Source organism: Misgurnus anguillicaudatus, chromosome 21 (genome assembly GCF_027580225.2).
Source record: "Misgurnus anguillicaudatus chromosome 21, ASM2758022v2, whole genome shotgun sequence".
Lineage (NCBI taxonomy): Eukaryota > Metazoa > Chordata > Actinopteri > Cypriniformes > Cobitidae > Misgurnus > Misgurnus anguillicaudatus.
Window position 1 is genome coordinate 13,634,075 of NC_073357.2, and position 17,963 is coordinate 13,652,037.

Here is a 17,963-nt window from a genome sequence, read left to right on the forward strand (position 1 = left end):
CATTACTGGAGTCACGTGACGTCAAACTTGATTGTATCATCACTGATCGTCATCCACAAATACAGAAGTTCCTCAGGGAGAGAAACATAACCCATTACTATGATGTCTGGCACATGGCAAAAGGTATATGTTCAGTGCCAATCAGGGGCGGAGTGGGACCAAAAAATCTACCGGGAAATTTCGTATACCACCGGCCCTCCGTGGTAAAAAAAATGTCTCGTAACCTATTTGTAGTAAAACTAGGGTAATACAAATCGTAATCAATTTGCCCAACAAAAAAACATTTTCATAATATTAATAAAATCATTAAATCATGGCTAATTTTCCTAAATGAGTGACTATACAAAATTATACCTGTTTGAAAGACAGAGTTGCGCACCTGTCAATCAGCTATTACATAACAGAGCGAGGCCAGAGATGAATGTGCTCATAAACGGAGTAATATGGAATAATTTGTGCATCTTTGAATAACTGTAAGAATATTTCCTTTAAATATAATTTTTGTCATAAAGTTTTGAGAGATAATAATGTTTTTTCCACGGTTATTGCTTATTTATTTTAACGTGTTTGGCGCATTACCTCAGAGTTTATTTCAGTAATATTGCTTTTTTCCGCTAATAATAATAATACAATTTACATGCCAATCCTGCTTCCTTGTCTTTTTAATTTCATTATGCTGTAATGTTAATTTATATGTGGATATTTATTGGCATATGAGACGTTCATTGCCGTTATATTATCTCGTCTAATATTCAAATCATATCCGAAATAATGTGTGCATCTAGAATAGAGATTCATTTGAAAAAAAAATTGTCAAAGTTTTGAGAAATAATAATGTTGTGAGGATATTTATATATTTCAGTTGAATACTCTCGTCTATTAATATGGAAATCTAATAGAAATCTAGTAGGAAATATAAAATGTGATACTGCAAAGTTACCCTTCTAAATTTTATTTATTATATATAGCCATATGGAGATAAACCTTTGCAAATGTGCTGATTTTATCCATTCAAGTACTGACCACCAGGCTAGAGATTTTAAACATCCTAAATCCACACTTTCTATCAAATAGTCTCCACTTGATGGATCAATCCGACCGCATATGTACTGAAATAAACAGGCATTCGGCGACGCGGCTTTTCACATCAAAGGCCGATAGACTATGCAATTTGGAGAGGGGCCGTTCAATAATCCCCCTATATTTAAAAAAGATCCCAAACATGGTTGGACCTGCCGAACAGGTTGAGCACTTTTATATAGCCTACTGTGTTGAGCAAAGAGGCCGCACAGTTTGACCAGAGGGAAGTGGCCGCACATCAGGCCGCCAGACGGGGTTGCTATATAACTTGCAATGTATCAGACCGGCCCTGCAGCCTCAAAACACTACCGGCCCACCGGGAAATGTCCCGACTCTCCCGATGGCCACTCCGCTACTGGTGCCAATATTAAGCTTACTGACGTTTATATTGCATTATAACATACAAAAACTATCATTTTTGCTACAGGCTTTTCCTTTGTTTTCTTGTTAGTGATATTGTTTTGATGAGAAGGACATCATGTTTTTTTTACAGCTTGCTTAAAGGGCGTTTTGCAGGTAAAATTTTTCAACGAATTTGTGCAATTTGCTTGTTGATAATAAACATTTAAACTGTTATCCATTGTATTTTTTGTTGTTGGGTATCACAAAACCCGAAAAAGTATGAAAAAGTACAGCAATTTGCAATGATTCTCCTTTCCCTCACAACGCACTGTATGACGTCACGCTGGGGAGAGAATTGACCAAAGCCGCCTTGAGAGCATTGAGAATGACTATAGAAAGACGAGTAAAGTACAGTTCTGATAGCGCAGATTATAGATAGATAGATAGATAGATAGATAGATAGATAGATAGATAGATAGATAGATAGATAGATAGATAGATAGATAGATAGATAGATAGATAGATAGATAGATAGATAGATAGATAGGCTAGTATAGAGAGATAGGCAGACAGCCAGATAGCATAACGTTAGCATATCTTCGTGTAGAAAGTAAACAAACAATTAACATACTCGTGCATGCTGGCTTGAGGGGGTCCATGATCCTGCCTGAAATGGGTGTAACTTTATGCGATCTTCAGCACAAACGGTTTTGGCAGCATGTCTCTAATCCTGGAAGGTGAGTGAAGCACGTCACGTCTGTTCGCGGGGACCAGCGACCCAAACGCACTCACTTTCTTACAGCCAGTAGCGGAATGGCAATCGAGAGAGTCGGGACTTTCCCGGTGGGCCGATCTGATAATAGTTATACATTTCGAGTTATATTAGCAACACCGTCTGGCGGCGTGATGTGCGGCCGGTTCCCGCAGCCTCTCTGCTCAATAGAGTATATAAAAAATGCTCAACCTCTTCGGCAGGTCCAAACATGTACAGGATTTATAAAAATACGGTGATCAATGAGCGGTTCCTCCTCAATGGCATAGCCTGTCGTGATGTAAAAAGCCGCAGAACGCCTGTTTATTACAGTATGTATGCGGTCGGATCCGAGTATGCTGCAGCTGCTGACTGCTGCTGCATAAAATGATCGTGTGATTCGTTATAATTGCATAAACAATATAACAAAGCATCCTTTTATTTCACAAAACAATATATTTGAGATATTATTTGATAGACTAGTAAGTGTGGATTAAGGATGTTTAAAAATCTCTAGCCTGGTGGTCAGGACATGAATGGATCAAATCAGCAGATTTGCAAAGTTTTATTTATCTCCACATATATCATAAATAATAATTAGCAAGGTAACTTTGCAGTATAACACATTATATATTTCCTACGATGTATATATGATTTCCAAATGATATACGTAAGTATTAAATAGCAATAAATGTCTCATCTATCTCTATGGCTCTGGCTGAGTCTTTCTCCACTTCTCCCCAACGTGACATCATCGCAGAATTGCGTTAAAAAAACTTTTAATACCAAAAACGTAAAAAAAGTGGTCTTTAAGACCATTTTTGAGACATTTTAAAAATTATACACATATCTTGGGTGATTTATGTACCCATTAATCGACAGTGGTGGTTAACCTGCAACACACACTTTAAAGCTCCGATTTGGTAAAAAGACTTGTCCTTGTTGTGAAAATGTTGACAGTATAAGTAAATGTAAAGAAATGCTTTGAAAGTGATTTTGAAATGCTACACTGGAGTAATTTGTCAGTTTATGGGAATCTTCACAACATGCAATATATTTTGTTTTCGTTGTAGGAATTTCAAAGAAACTGGAAGCACTCAGTAAACAGAAAGACTGTGAGAAAGTCAGGAAGTGGATGAAAAGCATCAACAACCACATATACTGGACAGCAGCTACCTCAACCTCCGGACCAGAGAGAATCGCAAAGTGGAACGCGATCCTGAACCATGTTCGAGATATCCATACACACCAGGATCCTCTTTACCCCATGTGCGAGCATGTGATCTGCAAGACGACTGACAAGAGTAAATGGTTGCAAGCAGGTATTTCGTCAATATAACAGGTTAAATGTAAAATCAGTAAGCCAACAAATACAAACACTGTAATTATTAAATAACTTTAAGAATTTAACCAGAGATCATTGTTTTAATATTATGTACTGTATTTTTTCTTAATATGTTGTCTTATTATCTGGTTCAATTCAAACAACACACATTTTTGAATTATAACATTTATTTCTCTTCATGAAAATACAATTAAATAATACACAAACACAGTAAAAAAGCCATTCAATTAAAAACAGAAATATCTTTGTGCTTTTTTTATGATACAGGTTACGTTGCTGACCTGATGAACCTCATTTTTGAGGAAATCTTTGTCAACCCTGCACCATACACTGCTGAGATGTTGACCATCCCTGTCCCAGAGAACCTATCGGCGCAGTATGAGAAGCCGGACAAGGAGGAGGTCATTGCCAGCTTTGTGTCAAGGTTCAAACAGGGGGCAGTTTAAACCCTACATAGTGGCCTTCCTCATCAGGAAACTCTGACCGGATGCGCAGGACCACACAAGCTGGAATAACGACCCGGATGATGCGTCCCAGGAAGCCCCAGCACCAGCTCACAAAGGAACGATAGCCCAGATACCTATAACGACTGAACAGTTGATCCTGTTATTTAGTTTGGCATAGATCTTTTTTATTTTGTTGTGTGTTATGTACATATTCCTATGCTCCTATGGATCATCTTCCATGCATGTTTTGTAAATAGAATTCATTTTCCTCTGATGTAAATAAATCTCACACAATTTGTTGACTCAAGACAACACCTTATTTTTATTTTTAGCAAAGCACAACTTACTGGTGTATTCCTCTCAATTGTAGAGGGCCATAGTCAGCTCTGTATATTTGGCCTGCATTCTGCAGAGAGTAGACATTCAAGCATACAGGCTCAAATCCAGGATGGTCAACCCATACATGCAAGGTGTTCTCCAACCTTCCGTAGTCTTCTAGTAACCTAATTATAAATGTTAAGTGTAATTTTTAAACACAATTAGTTGTCAGGCAAATATACAAAGTCATTTACAATGTTGTTGTGACAATGCTACCTGAGGTGTCTCCAAGCAGCAAATATTCTCAGCTTATGTGGGCATGGTAACACATTTTCCACAACGGCACCTATACAAAGAGGTAATGTAATAAAAAATGTAATAATGGGCATTATTTCATTATGTAATTATATATACATATATTTTGTAATTATACCATGTACTGTATATTGCAGTAATGTTACACATAACCCATGCTTATCATGGAAATGTTTTCGTGTGTGTGTGTGTGTGTGTGTGTGTGTGTGTGTGTGTGTGTGTGTATATATAATATAATGCAACAGTATTGGCAGTGGGAGAAGAGTAACAAGTGTTCATCCCGACAGGAACTCCTGACATTTAAACCCAATTGACTTTTATTTTGAAAAACTCTGAGAAATCAAACTTCATGATGTGTTACAGCACATTTTACATTCTGCAAACTCATAAATGTATTTAAGTCCAGTCAACAACAATTTTTGTTAGCAACATGGTGATGTCAAGACACACAAAATAAATTGAAGAAAATAATTTCTTCAATAATCTTTGTTGGGAAAACATTTTAAAGTATATTTGATTTTGTATTATTTTAAGTATTATGCTAGCAATGACAAATTAGATTAATTTTTTATTTCTTTAAAGGAGAAAGTTCACTATGATTATTGTTTTGTCTACAATATGGTACACACAACATTCCATTTTATATGCTACCACACTGAAATAAATTGTAGGTTACACTTAATACTTATACAACTATAAATAACTTTTCTACTATGTCAACCAACTTCCACTAATTTGCAACTAGATTTCAACTAACTGTCTAACTGTCCTTAGAGTTGTGAGGAATGTGAGGAATTGACAAGAACGAACCCAAATGCAGACAGGACTAAAAATAATAATTTATTGACAACAAACAGGGAAATCAAAACCCACGAGGGGGTAAAACAAGACAGGATCACACTACACTAAACTAACATTAAACTAAACATGAACCAACATAAACTACAAATAACAAACTAGACTAAATATATTAAATACTCACAAAAGCAAGACTCAGGAACACGACAGGGAATGAAACAATACGAACGTGCACTGGACAACAAACACAAGGACTCTTAAATAGGGAGAAAGTAAATTACATACACCTGGAAATCATTACAAGTAAGGGATCGGGGAAAAAGTGACGAGACCCGGGAAATGCGTGGTCAGAATAAACCAATACTAAAACCACACATTTCCCACATAAAACATGGTACTGCCAGGACCCCGAACACAAAGACTAGATGTAATTAGTGGTGTGTCGTTCATGAACGATTCGTTCATTTCGAACGAATCTTTAATATGACTCGGGACTACCGGGTTGTCTCAGAGAGTGATTCGTTCATTTTGTGTTGACCGCGCATGCGCATTGCGCAACATATGGGTTCTGAACCTGAAACAGAAATTATTAGTTCATCATTCTCTTGAGTCTCGAGTTCGGGACAGGTTCGAGTCTTTTGTTCTTCCTGTCAGTCCCATAGAGGCTATGCTACCAGTACCGGAAAGAGAAATGATTAGTTCACTGTTCGAGTTCGGTCGGGTCCGAGTCTTTCGTTCTTCAATAAGATGGAACTTTTATTTTTCAAATAATGTTTTTGCACATATTTTGTATTTTAATTACTAAATATAAAACAATATAGGATACATTCAGACGCAATCAATAATACGAATCTAATGTTGTATTTAATGCGATATACCAGCGATCACGTGACATAAGGACTCGGACCCGGCCGAACCCGAACTCAAGACTTGAATGAACTAATCATTTCTTTTTCCGGTACTGACAGCATAGCCTCTATGGGACTGACAGGAAGAACAAAAGACTCGGAACCGAAAGATGAACTAATCATTTATCTTTCCGGTCCTGAAAGCATAGCCTTTATGAGGCTGACAGGAAGAACGAAAGTCTCGAACCCGTCCCGAACTCCAGAGAGAATTATGATTTATGAACTAATCATTTCTCTTTCCGGCCCGATACTGTGCTGTATATATCACACGGCACAGCATGGACGAACACAAAGAGTCAGTAAGACAGTGACGAGTTGACAACTAACATCTGTAGACACGAGAGGAGGCGTACAAATGTGATAAATATGAAGTTCAGTTTCTTATAATTTGGCTTTGGCTGCATTACCCTGACTTGTACACGAGGACTGACTTAGGAGGTAAGCTAATCATTTATATCTCTTGTGCAGGTTTCAGAGCTTGTGTCAAATAATGAAATAAGGATTTTTATTTCTCATAACTTGTTAGAAATGTCATAATTGTTTGCATAAGTGGTTATTTTGGGGTAATTTGTGAAATTATAGGTAATAGGGTTGCCACCTGTCCCGGTTTTACCGGGATTGTCCTTCTTTTCACCTGTCCCGGGAAATTTTTCAACTCTCCCGGGACACTGAATGTCCCGGTTTTAATTCGAAAGGCTATGTGAATATGTCATTTACATATTTTAAATGTACTATTTTCTCTCCGCTTGAAATAGCCTAGTGTTGTGCACAGAGCGGTCGGAGTCTCTCTCTCTGTGTGTGTAGAGACTGCGCAGAGGTTGGGGACGTATGACGTAGGCTGCGTGATCTAGCGCGCGTCTGTCGTCTTGACAGCCACACAGTCTGGAATTAGAGAAGCAGTGAAAGAAGATTTTACGTCAACATCGTTTGTTATTAGCGTTAACATGGGTGGTGAGACGGAGGACGAAGATGAGAGTGTGTTCACAAAGACTGACAGGCCAGTAAAAAAGAAAATAAAACGTTCTACATACTTTAACAATGACTGGATGAAAAATGAAAATTACTCCTAAAGCCAACACCAGGCGACCCACTTTATGCTACCTGCTCCGTATGCTCAGTTAAAATTCTGGTTAAACATGAAGGAAAAACTGCTTTGGATGACCATTCTAAAACAAAGAAACATCAGAGTCATGTTCAAGTAACCAGACAATCCAAGGCAATTTCATCATTCATGATAACAAAAAACTCAGAGGACAAAATTACTGTCGCCGAATTAACAGCTACCTATCACGGTGTGCGACATGGCCATAGCTACCTGTCAACTGATTGTGGGAACAAGGTCAGTGCAAAAATTTTCAGTGACTCTGATATTGCAACTAAGATGTCTTGTGGCAGAACTAAAAGTGAGGCATTAGTTGAAAATGTGTTGGCACCATTTAGTCAGCAAAGATTAGCAGCAGAGTTGCAGAAAGCTCACTATATTGCAGTATGTTCTGATGCGTCCAATTCTGGGCACACAAAATTGTTTCCCTACACGGTCCAGTATTTCTGTGCATCTGAGGGTGTGAAATATGGATTGTTAGACTTTTATGACGACTCTAATGAATCTAGTGAAGCTGTATTTAGACAAATAGTGTCTATTACTGAGAACAATGGACTTTCAGTCAGCCAGATCAGTGCCTATGGTGCAGATAATGCATCAGTTAATTATGGTCAGCACAACTCAGTTTTTCAGAAACTCAGAGAAGCCAACCCACAAATTGTTAAGGGCAATTGAAAGTGTCACATCATAAACAACACTGTCAAAGCAGCTAATCGTGTCTTTAGTGCTGGAGGGTGTGACGTTGAGGCCTTTGTGCTGAAGGTGTATAGTGAATTCAGTTGTTCTGCTAAAAAAGCGGATTTGCTTAAGGACTTCTGTGAATTTACTAATACAAAATACAGGGAGATTCTGAGACATGTCCCCACACGCTGGCTGTCTTTGCTGCCAGCGATACAGAGGATTTTAGAGTGCTGGCCAGCTTCAAAGTCATATTTTGTGTCCCTGGGAAATGAGGACTGCCCAAGTATCATCTGGAAATTTGTGTGTGGTGCAAGTGATTCAGAAAATGAGGGCTGTACTGTAGCTGAATGCATCCTGGCATTCATGCACAATGTGATGCAAGAATTTGATTCATCTATTAGGGTGCTTGAGAGTGACAGTGCTACTGTGATTGACGTTTACTCTGTGATGAACCGATTGCGCAATCAGCTGATCGCAAGGCGCACAGACAAATTCTATGGCAGCAAAGCAAAACAAATACTAAGAAACCTTTTACCCCAGCAACAAGAAAAGTTCAGGAACCTGGTAGACAGATTTTTTGAGAAGGCAGTACTATATCTTGAGGATAAATTTGACTTCAATGACCAGGTTCTTACACACATTGGCTGTCTCAGCCTTCATGAAGGACAATCACTCCAGTGGTCAGAGATGGATGTTTTAGTGGAAAAACTAGCCCTGAATGTTGAAGAAGACAAGCTGTATGGTGATGCTGTCATTCTGAATGAGGTCTTACCCACCATTCCAACAGACCTTACCCCAGACAGAAAGTGGGCCTATTTTTTTAGCAAGGCAACTGAATCCACTGAGCTGTTGAAAGTAGTTGCTTTTGTTTTTTCCATACCAGTCAGTAATGCCTATGCAGAAAGGGTGTTCAGTCATATGGAGGATGTTTGGTCTGATAAAAGAAACAGACTATCAGTTGCAATGGTGAAGTCTGAACTTCAAGTCAGATTGAATTTCAAATTGTCATGCACTGAATTCAAGACATTCATTGAAGAACAGAAACCACTGATAGCTGCAGCAAAGGGAAACGCCAAGTATAGATGGAAGACTAGGTGAGCTAAGGCCTATTTATGTATGATTTTGTTATTTGAATGTCTGATTGAGAGATACTAAATAAGTGTCTAAATGTGGCTAAGGTATGGTAAATGCAAATCTTATGTCATCCACCTAACTTATTTATTTTTTTAGCAAAGAGGGAGGGAAAGGAAGCATAAGCACCAGTATCTAAGCAATCAGGTAAGCAAAGATAAGTTAAAGAGATAGTTCACGCAAAATTGAAAATTCTGTCATCATTTACTCATTCTCATGTTGTTACTAACCTGTATATATTTCTTTGTTCTAATGAATACAAAGGGAGATATTTTAAGAAATGTTTTAACCAAACCATTCATGGACCCCATTCACTTCCATAGTATTTTTTTCCTACTATGGAAGTCAATTGGGCTCATGATCAGTAGGAGGCGTGGTTCCGTGAGGTTTGTAATTGGAGAGAGGAGACTGGAGCATAAGTAGGTCAAGTGCAAATAACAAACACCTGTGTCTCGTTGCAGTATTTGGCATGGAGAGACCGGAGATATAAACCGCCCAAGAGAGACGGAGAGAATGACTGAGAGGACTCGTATGCCATCAGCACGTTGAGATATTGTTAAAAAAAAGTTTGTGCTGTGTTGATTGTGTTGTAGCAAGGCTACTGTGAAAGCGCTGTGCGCACGACTTTTTTGTTTTATTAATAAACATACGAGTCCCAGTCACGCAGACCCTGTCTTCTTACTTTTACTGTCTGAACCTCATCAAATGGATATTTTCACTTGATTGGTCGGGTCATCGATATGTCCAGGTTTTTTATCAGACATGGGTGGCAACCCTAATAGGTAATCATATTTTAATTGAACGAAAAGAACGAAATGACTCAAAAAAAGATTCGTTCATTTTGATGAACGAGATTTAAAGATCCGAATCAGAAAAATGATCCGAACTTCCCATCACTAGATGTAATAAAACAGATGATTTCAGACGGATCCTGACATAGAGTATTAGTAGACTGTTAGGGTTAGGGAAGAGGTTAGGGTTAGTGGAATAAGTTGACATGCACCTGCAAAGATACTTATAGTCAGTTGAATGTCTGTTGAGGGATCATCACAATTAAGTGTTAGTAGATATTAAGCAGACAGTCTACTAATACTGTAAAGATTGGTAGGATAAGTAGTTGCAAAGTTACTTATAATTTGTAAAATGTCTAAAGTGGACTATCGAAATAAAGTGTTACCAAATTGTATAGGCTGACTCGTAATGTTGCTTTGAGTATGATTGGTTAATATGACTGTCATTCAGTAAACTGGCCAATGACTGCTGTGTGAGCATTGGTTTAGTTTGAACAAACTGAGGGTGGATCCCAATTCAGGGTCTGGATCTTTTTAAGGCCGCGGACTTTTAAGGCAAGGCTCAATATTTAAAGGCAGCAGCCTCTAAATGCCACGAAGTGAACTGAAATGAGACGGTCTAGCCTACGGGGGCATCACTTGCTTTTCCCGCCAACTACGATTGTCACCGGGACACAAAAGCTGAGACCTATCAGACTTTTAAAAATAAATATGGTGGCAGATTTTTTTTATTTTAGAAAATATAACACATTGACGCAGATTAAACTATCCAACAGTATGTAAAATTCACCAACCTTAGAAATATACAAAAGCAAAACGCAACACACAACATTGCAGCAATAATATTAATTTACATCACTAAAACATCATTTATAATAGTAAAACAGACACAAGGACCTTTAATTAGCAAAATATACACTTCATATTGAATTTTGGGATAGCCAAGGCTGTGGAGGATACATCTATGGATCCTCGGTAGGGCTGTAACGATTTATCGTGCAAATGCGTGTTTTCTCAATTAATTAATTTGCATGAATTATGGTGAAATGCCGCCACATCCAAAAGCCAGGGGGCGCTCTCGTGCAGAAACCTCCTTTGTGCCACAGAAGAAGTAGGCTAGCATAGCAAACGCTATTCCAGGAAATGTCTACAGGAATATTTATATTGCTGTTCTTCAAATTGTTTCAGGTATTTTCATGATAATAAAGAATTTTTCAATGATTTTGTTTAACGAGCGTTGCTTTTTAAAATGCACGTTATAAACGACTCCGATTCATAATGATTTTAGATTGATAAGGACTTCTGACTGACCAAAACGCCATAGTACACACTAGGGGTGTCCTCGACTAAGGATTTACATATTCGAATCAGAATTGTCGAATCTTTCCATAGTCGACCGATAGTCGAATCATATCTATGTTTGTCTGCATGGGTTGGGAGGGGGCCAGACCAGGTACAAATTGGTAACTTTTATTTTCTTTCACAAGCAACACACACAAACAACTTTCTGATAAAGGGACCAAAACTGTCTTTCAAGTGATGAACGAAGACAAAACTGACGATGCATATATATATTTATTTTTTTTAAGGTAAAATATATAAGGCAACATTTGTTTATTTATTCCTCATAACATTTTAAAGCCACGATCTACAGAACATCACACAAAAATACATTTTGATAACTAAACCTAAAAAAAAAATAACAAAGGTGATTCTGCCTTGGAAACCCCGGCTACAATTAAGTGTTTTTATTTAATTTGGAGATACAGTGCGTCAAAGCAGTCATGACCAAAAAAAACCCGACAAATGAGAAATGACAAATAATTTGTGATTGTGACTGTAAATGATAAAAACAAATCTTTATTTACAATTCATTAAACGTTAATTTATAACAAGAAAAACACTGAAATGAATGATTTTATAGACACTACGCGTTATTATTTACCACAGAAATACCTGCTTGCTTGCTCTGACTTTGATCATCTCTGTATTCACTTTAGATACAGAAAGACCGGATGATATTATTTATTTCAGGAATCTCTTTGCTATCATTTAAAAGTGAACACCAACCATAATATTAAATCACAAGAAAGACATTCGTGTCAGGCAGAAATAGGTTCGGTGCAGATAGTTTCCGTTTCATCACCGAATTTAAAAAAAAAATGGCTTACCTGTTTTGTAGTGTAACTTTTGACAAGATAACCAAAATGTATGATAAATACATTTTAAAAACGTATACCCGTCGAAAAACATCCGTTTTTTAATGTTTAGTTTGATGAACTCCTAAATATAAGACGCAGATCACCTAGCCCGTTCGGCTAAATTACATGCGCAAGCATGGCCAGCACGCAATAGCGCAACATCGATACAACGAAAAGCTATCCAAAATTTACAGACTTAAATTAGATCAGAATTTATGTTTATAATAGATAAATTTTTTAAATAAAATAAGGTCAGAAGTAACAAAGTGCATAATAAATATGCAAAGTGCCTCAAGAGCACAGAAACAAAACACAAGCCAAATAGATAAATCAGATAACCCAGAGTGATTTATAAATAAAATAAAATATTAAAAGAATAGAAAAGTATAGCCATAATATAATTGCCAGCTTTGTCTTTTAAATGTAGAAACAAAAAGGCAATGGTTTACTAACGAAGAAACCTCCGTGTAGCCCGGTCACAGTAGCCTGACGTTGTCATACTCAATTCTAGTCAGAATTTGAGTCTGATACCGCTCCATTGAGCTATAATTATGAGGCGTGTCTCAAACGAAAAATGCCTCTGCACTCAATTGGATAGACCTACGACCAATCAGAGCAACGGAGTGTGTGACGTACGTTACGTCTTTTACAGCCTGACCGAACTGCTAGTTATTTCGCAACAATGACACTAACATTGTGATTATACTGAGTTAGCGAATGTACATCAACACCTATTATGTTTACAACATTTCGTTTATATCACAACATGAAGTATTTACTAAGTCATAGAGTAAGACTATCTCTTACCATTTGTACGTTAGGTGAACTTCATCCACGACAATACCCATTACGTTTGCTTGAAAATATTGGAGCCTAGCATGTCCCTCACTTATTCAGCAACCACGATTCCGGGCTTCCGAAAAGAAGCTGGCAACGACCGCTAATTATATCCATCTCGTCGTGCACGCTGAGCTGCATCGCCGTGATAACGTTAGCCATTTCAGTTGCGACCAACTTTTGCCGAATAGGAAGGACGGCAAAAACATCAACAAATGCACTGCTCGTGTTTCTCTGTTCCTCTTTTAAAATCAATGCTCTGTCGATATATCTTTAAGAACAGACTCAATGTCAGAATCCACACATCTGAACTCTACAGCAGCAGCCATTCAACACACGCGCTCTTTGGTGACGTGGTTCATTACGTTACTGTTGATTATCTGTCCATCATCGTATAAAGCCCGCCCTCACAATTTGATTGGTTCGACCAGCATTTGTCCAAGCATAGTAGGTCCTCAACGGAGAAACGCCAGACCGATCTTCCCGTTTTCACATTCTTGTGGGCGGGGCTAAGATCGGCTGGCACCCAGGCTACGGTCACAGGGGATTTTGGAATTATTAAGGCATTTTAAAAATATTTATTGAAAGCTGTTACTGCACATATTATTTGCAGCATTATCATAATATGCTGTATATTAATATATTGGGAGAAAGCTGTTATATGTGAAATCAGATAATGTGTGCCCCCATATACGGCCAAAATTAAATGATCCTCATTTCATAACACATCTGCGACGATTCGACTGTGAGATTGGTAGTCGAATCAGGCTTCTCCTATCGATGCATCGAATCTTCGACTATTCGGGGTCACCCCTAGTACACACACAAACTGTGCATGAAACACAGAATCGCGATGCAGCAATGCATAATCAGGCAGGTCTTTTTAATGGGACAAGCTATATATCGTTACAGCCCTAACTCGGTTTCAGGGGGGAAAAGGCCACAGTAAGAGGCTTTTATATGAAGGAGCCTTCGAATTGTGACAGCCTTTGATGTCATTTGCCTTCAGATACGGCCTTGGAAGGCCACAGGCCCTGAATTGGGATGCACCCAGTATGTCTGTTTAAGTGCCACACACAAGTACAGTTTTAATAGTGTTGATTGTAGCTGTTTTTTTATCTGTCTTTTTCTTGTACGAACCTAACATAAGTGTTTATGTTCTTAATTATGAAAAACAATCTTAAATATTGAGAAAATACACATGGTAGGCTAATAGATACTTTAAACAGTATTACACTGAAATCATCTTACTGGCCATATGCTGGTGAGACATGAAAACACATAAGCCCTCTGAATGGAGAGCAGTCATGCCCATTAGAGTTTTACCAGTGGCTAAACCTGCATACAGAAAATAAAATTGCACAGTTTCATCAAAGTGAATTGTGTATAAATAACGCAATAAATAACTTTGTTCACATATATGATACATATGATATAGGAAAAGGTCCATTGTTTGGAGTCATGTTTTGGTGATTCACTTAAACATCTGATAACTAGTCCACTCAAAGCTCATATTGTTTCGTACTTAAAAGTCAATACAGTCATGTTTAATGTAAATTAAACAATAATGTGTTTAAGCATGTTGAATAGAATTAAAACATAAATTCTAACTTTTAGTAAATCTTGTAAATATGTTTATTCATACTGTAGGATCCAGTAGATAACTAACAATTTAAATGAAAATAACTTTTCAATCTCTTAACATTGTCTGTTGTGGTATGGTTTCACTGACCTTTTTGGGCATGTTTTAATGTTACTTATACACTGTAAAATTAGGATTCTGAATTTAGAATCATTTTAAGAATCAATGGTTGTGTTGTGCACTGTCTAGAACTATTCATTTTGGAGTGAAAATATTGTAGAAATAAATTTGTTTTGCATTTCAGTTATTATACTTTACAGTAATATTGTGTTTAATAAGAATTGGAGGAAACTTACAGTTTACTTGCAGTGTACTTTTGATTGATAATTAATTATTTTGTTTTATTTACAGATTGTCCTGTATATCTACAAACTGAATTATATTTAGTTATTTTTAGATTGTAACAAAAGTTTAAGATGTTTTAAGATGCATTTCTTGGGAATTCATCCTTTTTCATCCAAATTAAAATGTTATTTTACAAATGTTAGCATGCATTTATTGAATGTATTTGACTGTAAAAAAAATAAATTTAGTAAATATCTGTGAAACAGTAGCATTTTCCCTCAAATCAGAAAACATATTGTATAGAGACAGAGCGCAGCGCGTCATAACCTGAAAACCACGCCCACCGGGGGGGAAACCAAAAGATTCGTCCCCATTGACTTTGTATTGCGAGAGGCTGCCTCCTTGTCATTTCTGGCTTATAACTAAAAATAGAATAATGCCCAAAAGCTGCTGCGCGACAACATGCACAGCCAACAAGCCAAAGAACCCAGAAACAAGTTTTTATAAGCTGTCGACCTCCCAAAACGAGCGTTTAAAGACAAAAGTGGATACAGGCAACTTGTCATAGTACTACTATTAGTAGAACAACAACGCCCACTTGAGGGGAACGTAATCGACGACAGGATATGCTAAAAAAAAAAAACAATTAGCTATTTTTAACCATGTCAAGCGATTATTTTACTACCCTATGTGTACCTGAGAGGAGATATATTGAAAAACTAAATATTATTGGTCTATGTCAGTGCCCATTTTCCTTACCTTCCTCTTCATGGAGAAATGACCCGACTGAATGGCCCAACGTTAATTACGGTGACATTTACAACTATTTAATCGAATCACCAGGTAATAGCTGTGTGTGTTAGCAAGCTAATTGGTCCAATTGATATTCGTCTACTTTAAATTTTACTACTTTATGAACTGTTTGATTTTTTTTATATTTATAAAATACTATAGTAACCTTACTTAAGTAACGTTACCTGAATGAATTTGTTGTGGGAATTGTATAGTTGCTGTGGTAATGCAACTATAGTAATATAAACATATTACTTTACCCAAAACTGTACTAAGTTTTCTACAACTATAGGGTATATAACACTACAATTTACTGTAGTAAAAACCAAAGTATACTACAATATTAATCAGTTTATTGTAGTTAATACTACAGTATACGGTAGCATTCATTAACAAAGTGTTATAATAATAAAACATACAGTATATTGCTATTTACTATAGTATGATTCAAAAACACTTTTGTATTTACTACAAAATTATTATAGTATTTTTTCATGTGGGATCACCAATAAAGGATCTACTAAAAGCTTGACATGAGTATTGAGTTAACTTAAGCTGACTGTTCTTACCTTCTGTTAGGAATTTATACTCATAACTTGATGAAAAACTTCCGTTCGTTGGATGCCCACAACTTTTTTATCAGTGGATGGGTGCAAGTTGTGTACCACCACAAACCAGCCAACTCAGACTGCACAGTTTTTAAGGCCGATGTAAAGCCATCCTGGAGGGTCACAGACCCATCACATCACTCATGGGTTGCTGTGAGGAGTGATGGAACAGTTGTGGCAGCCCATTGTGACTGTATGGCTGGGTAAGATAAAAGCAGATTCCAGCAAAGTAGAAGTTTACACTTTATTTTAGGTTGTCTTAAGACCTGTACCATTTTATTGTCTTTATTTTCCTATTAGGCTTGGGGAGACATGTTCTCATGTGGGGGCTGTACTTTTTAAGGTAGAGGCATCTGTCCGTCTTGGTTACAACAAAGTGACATGCACTGATCTTGCATGTCAGTGGAATAAGGTGTGCACTAAAAAAGTAGAGCCAGGCTTAATTAAAGACATTGAGTTCTACAGTGACACAGCCAAGGCAAAACCACCTTCCAAGAAGTACAAATATAAAGGACCTGTACCTCCAGCTACAGAAGCCCAGCAAATACAACTACTGGAGATGTTATCCTCCACAGGAACCAGTGTAGTGGCCCTTAAAACACACAGAACATTTACAAGATCAGCAAAGCCGTGGTTCCTCAATTTAGATGGTATATCAGAGGATGATGTATTGAGCATCGATAGAGCAACTATAAATCAGGCGAGCAGTGCCTTATGGCACAGACATAGAGTTGGAAGGGTCACAGGATCAATTGCACACAGAGTTCTCCATACCTCTCCCACCACTCCTGCTCCATCACTCATTAGTACCAAATGTCAACCTAAGAACAGAGCCATTAAGACCCCGGGTATCCTCTGGGGGAAGAAGCATGAGAGTGATGCCCTTGAAACATACAAGATAGCAGTAGGGATTGGCCAACCAAATCAAGGAACCTCGACCCAGATTTATCTGCACGACCAAGTGGGAACATCGCATGTCAACTTGCAGGTGAAGAGGGCTGGCTTCAGAGTATCACTGGACAAACCATTCATTGGCGCATCTTGTGATGGCTATGTAATGTGTGACTGTTGTGGGCCAGGAGTTGTCAAGGCCAAGTGTCCCTACAACTGGGGCCAAGACATGGGCGGCAGTCTAGATCAGTGGCTCCACGACCCCAGAGGACACCTGCAGAGCGCAACTGGTTTGAAAAACAATCACCCCTACTTTACCCAGGTATAAAATATATTACACAAATTAACTACTCAAATATGTTTGTTTTTTTCTCCAAAATATTTATCCGAATGTTGAAAGCTAAAAAAAGTTGGGAAAGGGCAAGTTCCCTAAACAGTATGGATTGATACAGTACGTGCCATTATTTTGCAGGTGCAGATGGAGATGTTTGTGACAAAGAGTTCCTACTGTGACTTCATTACATGAACTCCACAGCTGTGTGTCATCTGGTACATGGTATACTTTAATCCGTTTTTACACATATTATTATGTACAATTAATCTATAATTTCAATACATTGCTTTTTTATATTATATATTTTTATATTTTTTATCTGTGATTAGGGACTGGAGCACAATCCTGGTAGTTGTAGTAGTTCC

At 37.6% G+C, this 17,963-nt stretch overlaps 2 protein-coding genes and 1 long non-coding RNA gene across 4 annotated transcripts in view; 2 read left to right on the plus strand and 1 right to left on the minus strand.

Moving 5' to 3' along the window:
- Window positions 1-9,864, plus strand: part of LOC129445969 (histone-lysine N-methyltransferase SETMAR-like) — a 125,069-nt gene extending 115,205 nt beyond the window's left edge. For both annotated transcript variants that reach the window (XM_073859684.1, XM_073859685.1), the window contains 2 exons: window positions 9,317-9,364; window positions 9,679-9,864. In XM_073859684.1, the coding sequence (XP_073715785.1) occupies window positions 9,317-9,364; window positions 9,679-9,738 (108 nt within the window). In that variant the 3' untranslated portion in view covers window positions 9,739-9,864. The remainder of the gene's footprint in view (window positions 1-9,316; window positions 9,365-9,678) is intronic.
- On the minus strand, window positions 3,709-4,677 carry LOC141353352 (uncharacterized). Its single transcript, XR_012360420.1, has 3 exons — window positions 4,559-4,677; window positions 4,312-4,467; window positions 3,709-4,107 (listed from the first exon to the last, which is right to left on the minus strand). It is a non-coding gene; the product is annotated as an uncharacterized lncRNA (long non-coding RNA).
- A 723-nt stretch (window positions 9,865-10,587) lies between the features above and the next one.
- Window positions 10,588-17,814, plus strand: LOC129447500 (uncharacterized). Its single transcript, XM_073859668.1, has 5 exons — window positions 10,588-11,196; window positions 15,040-15,816; window positions 16,345-16,576; window positions 16,674-17,586; window positions 17,737-17,814. The coding sequence occupies exons 2-5, from the start codon at window positions 15,636-15,638 to the stop codon at window positions 17,788-17,790; spliced, it is 1,380 nt and encodes a 459-aa protein (XP_073715769.1). The 5' UTR covers window positions 10,588-11,196; window positions 15,040-15,635; the 3' UTR covers window positions 17,791-17,814.
- Window positions 17,815-17,963: the final 149 nt, after the last annotated feature.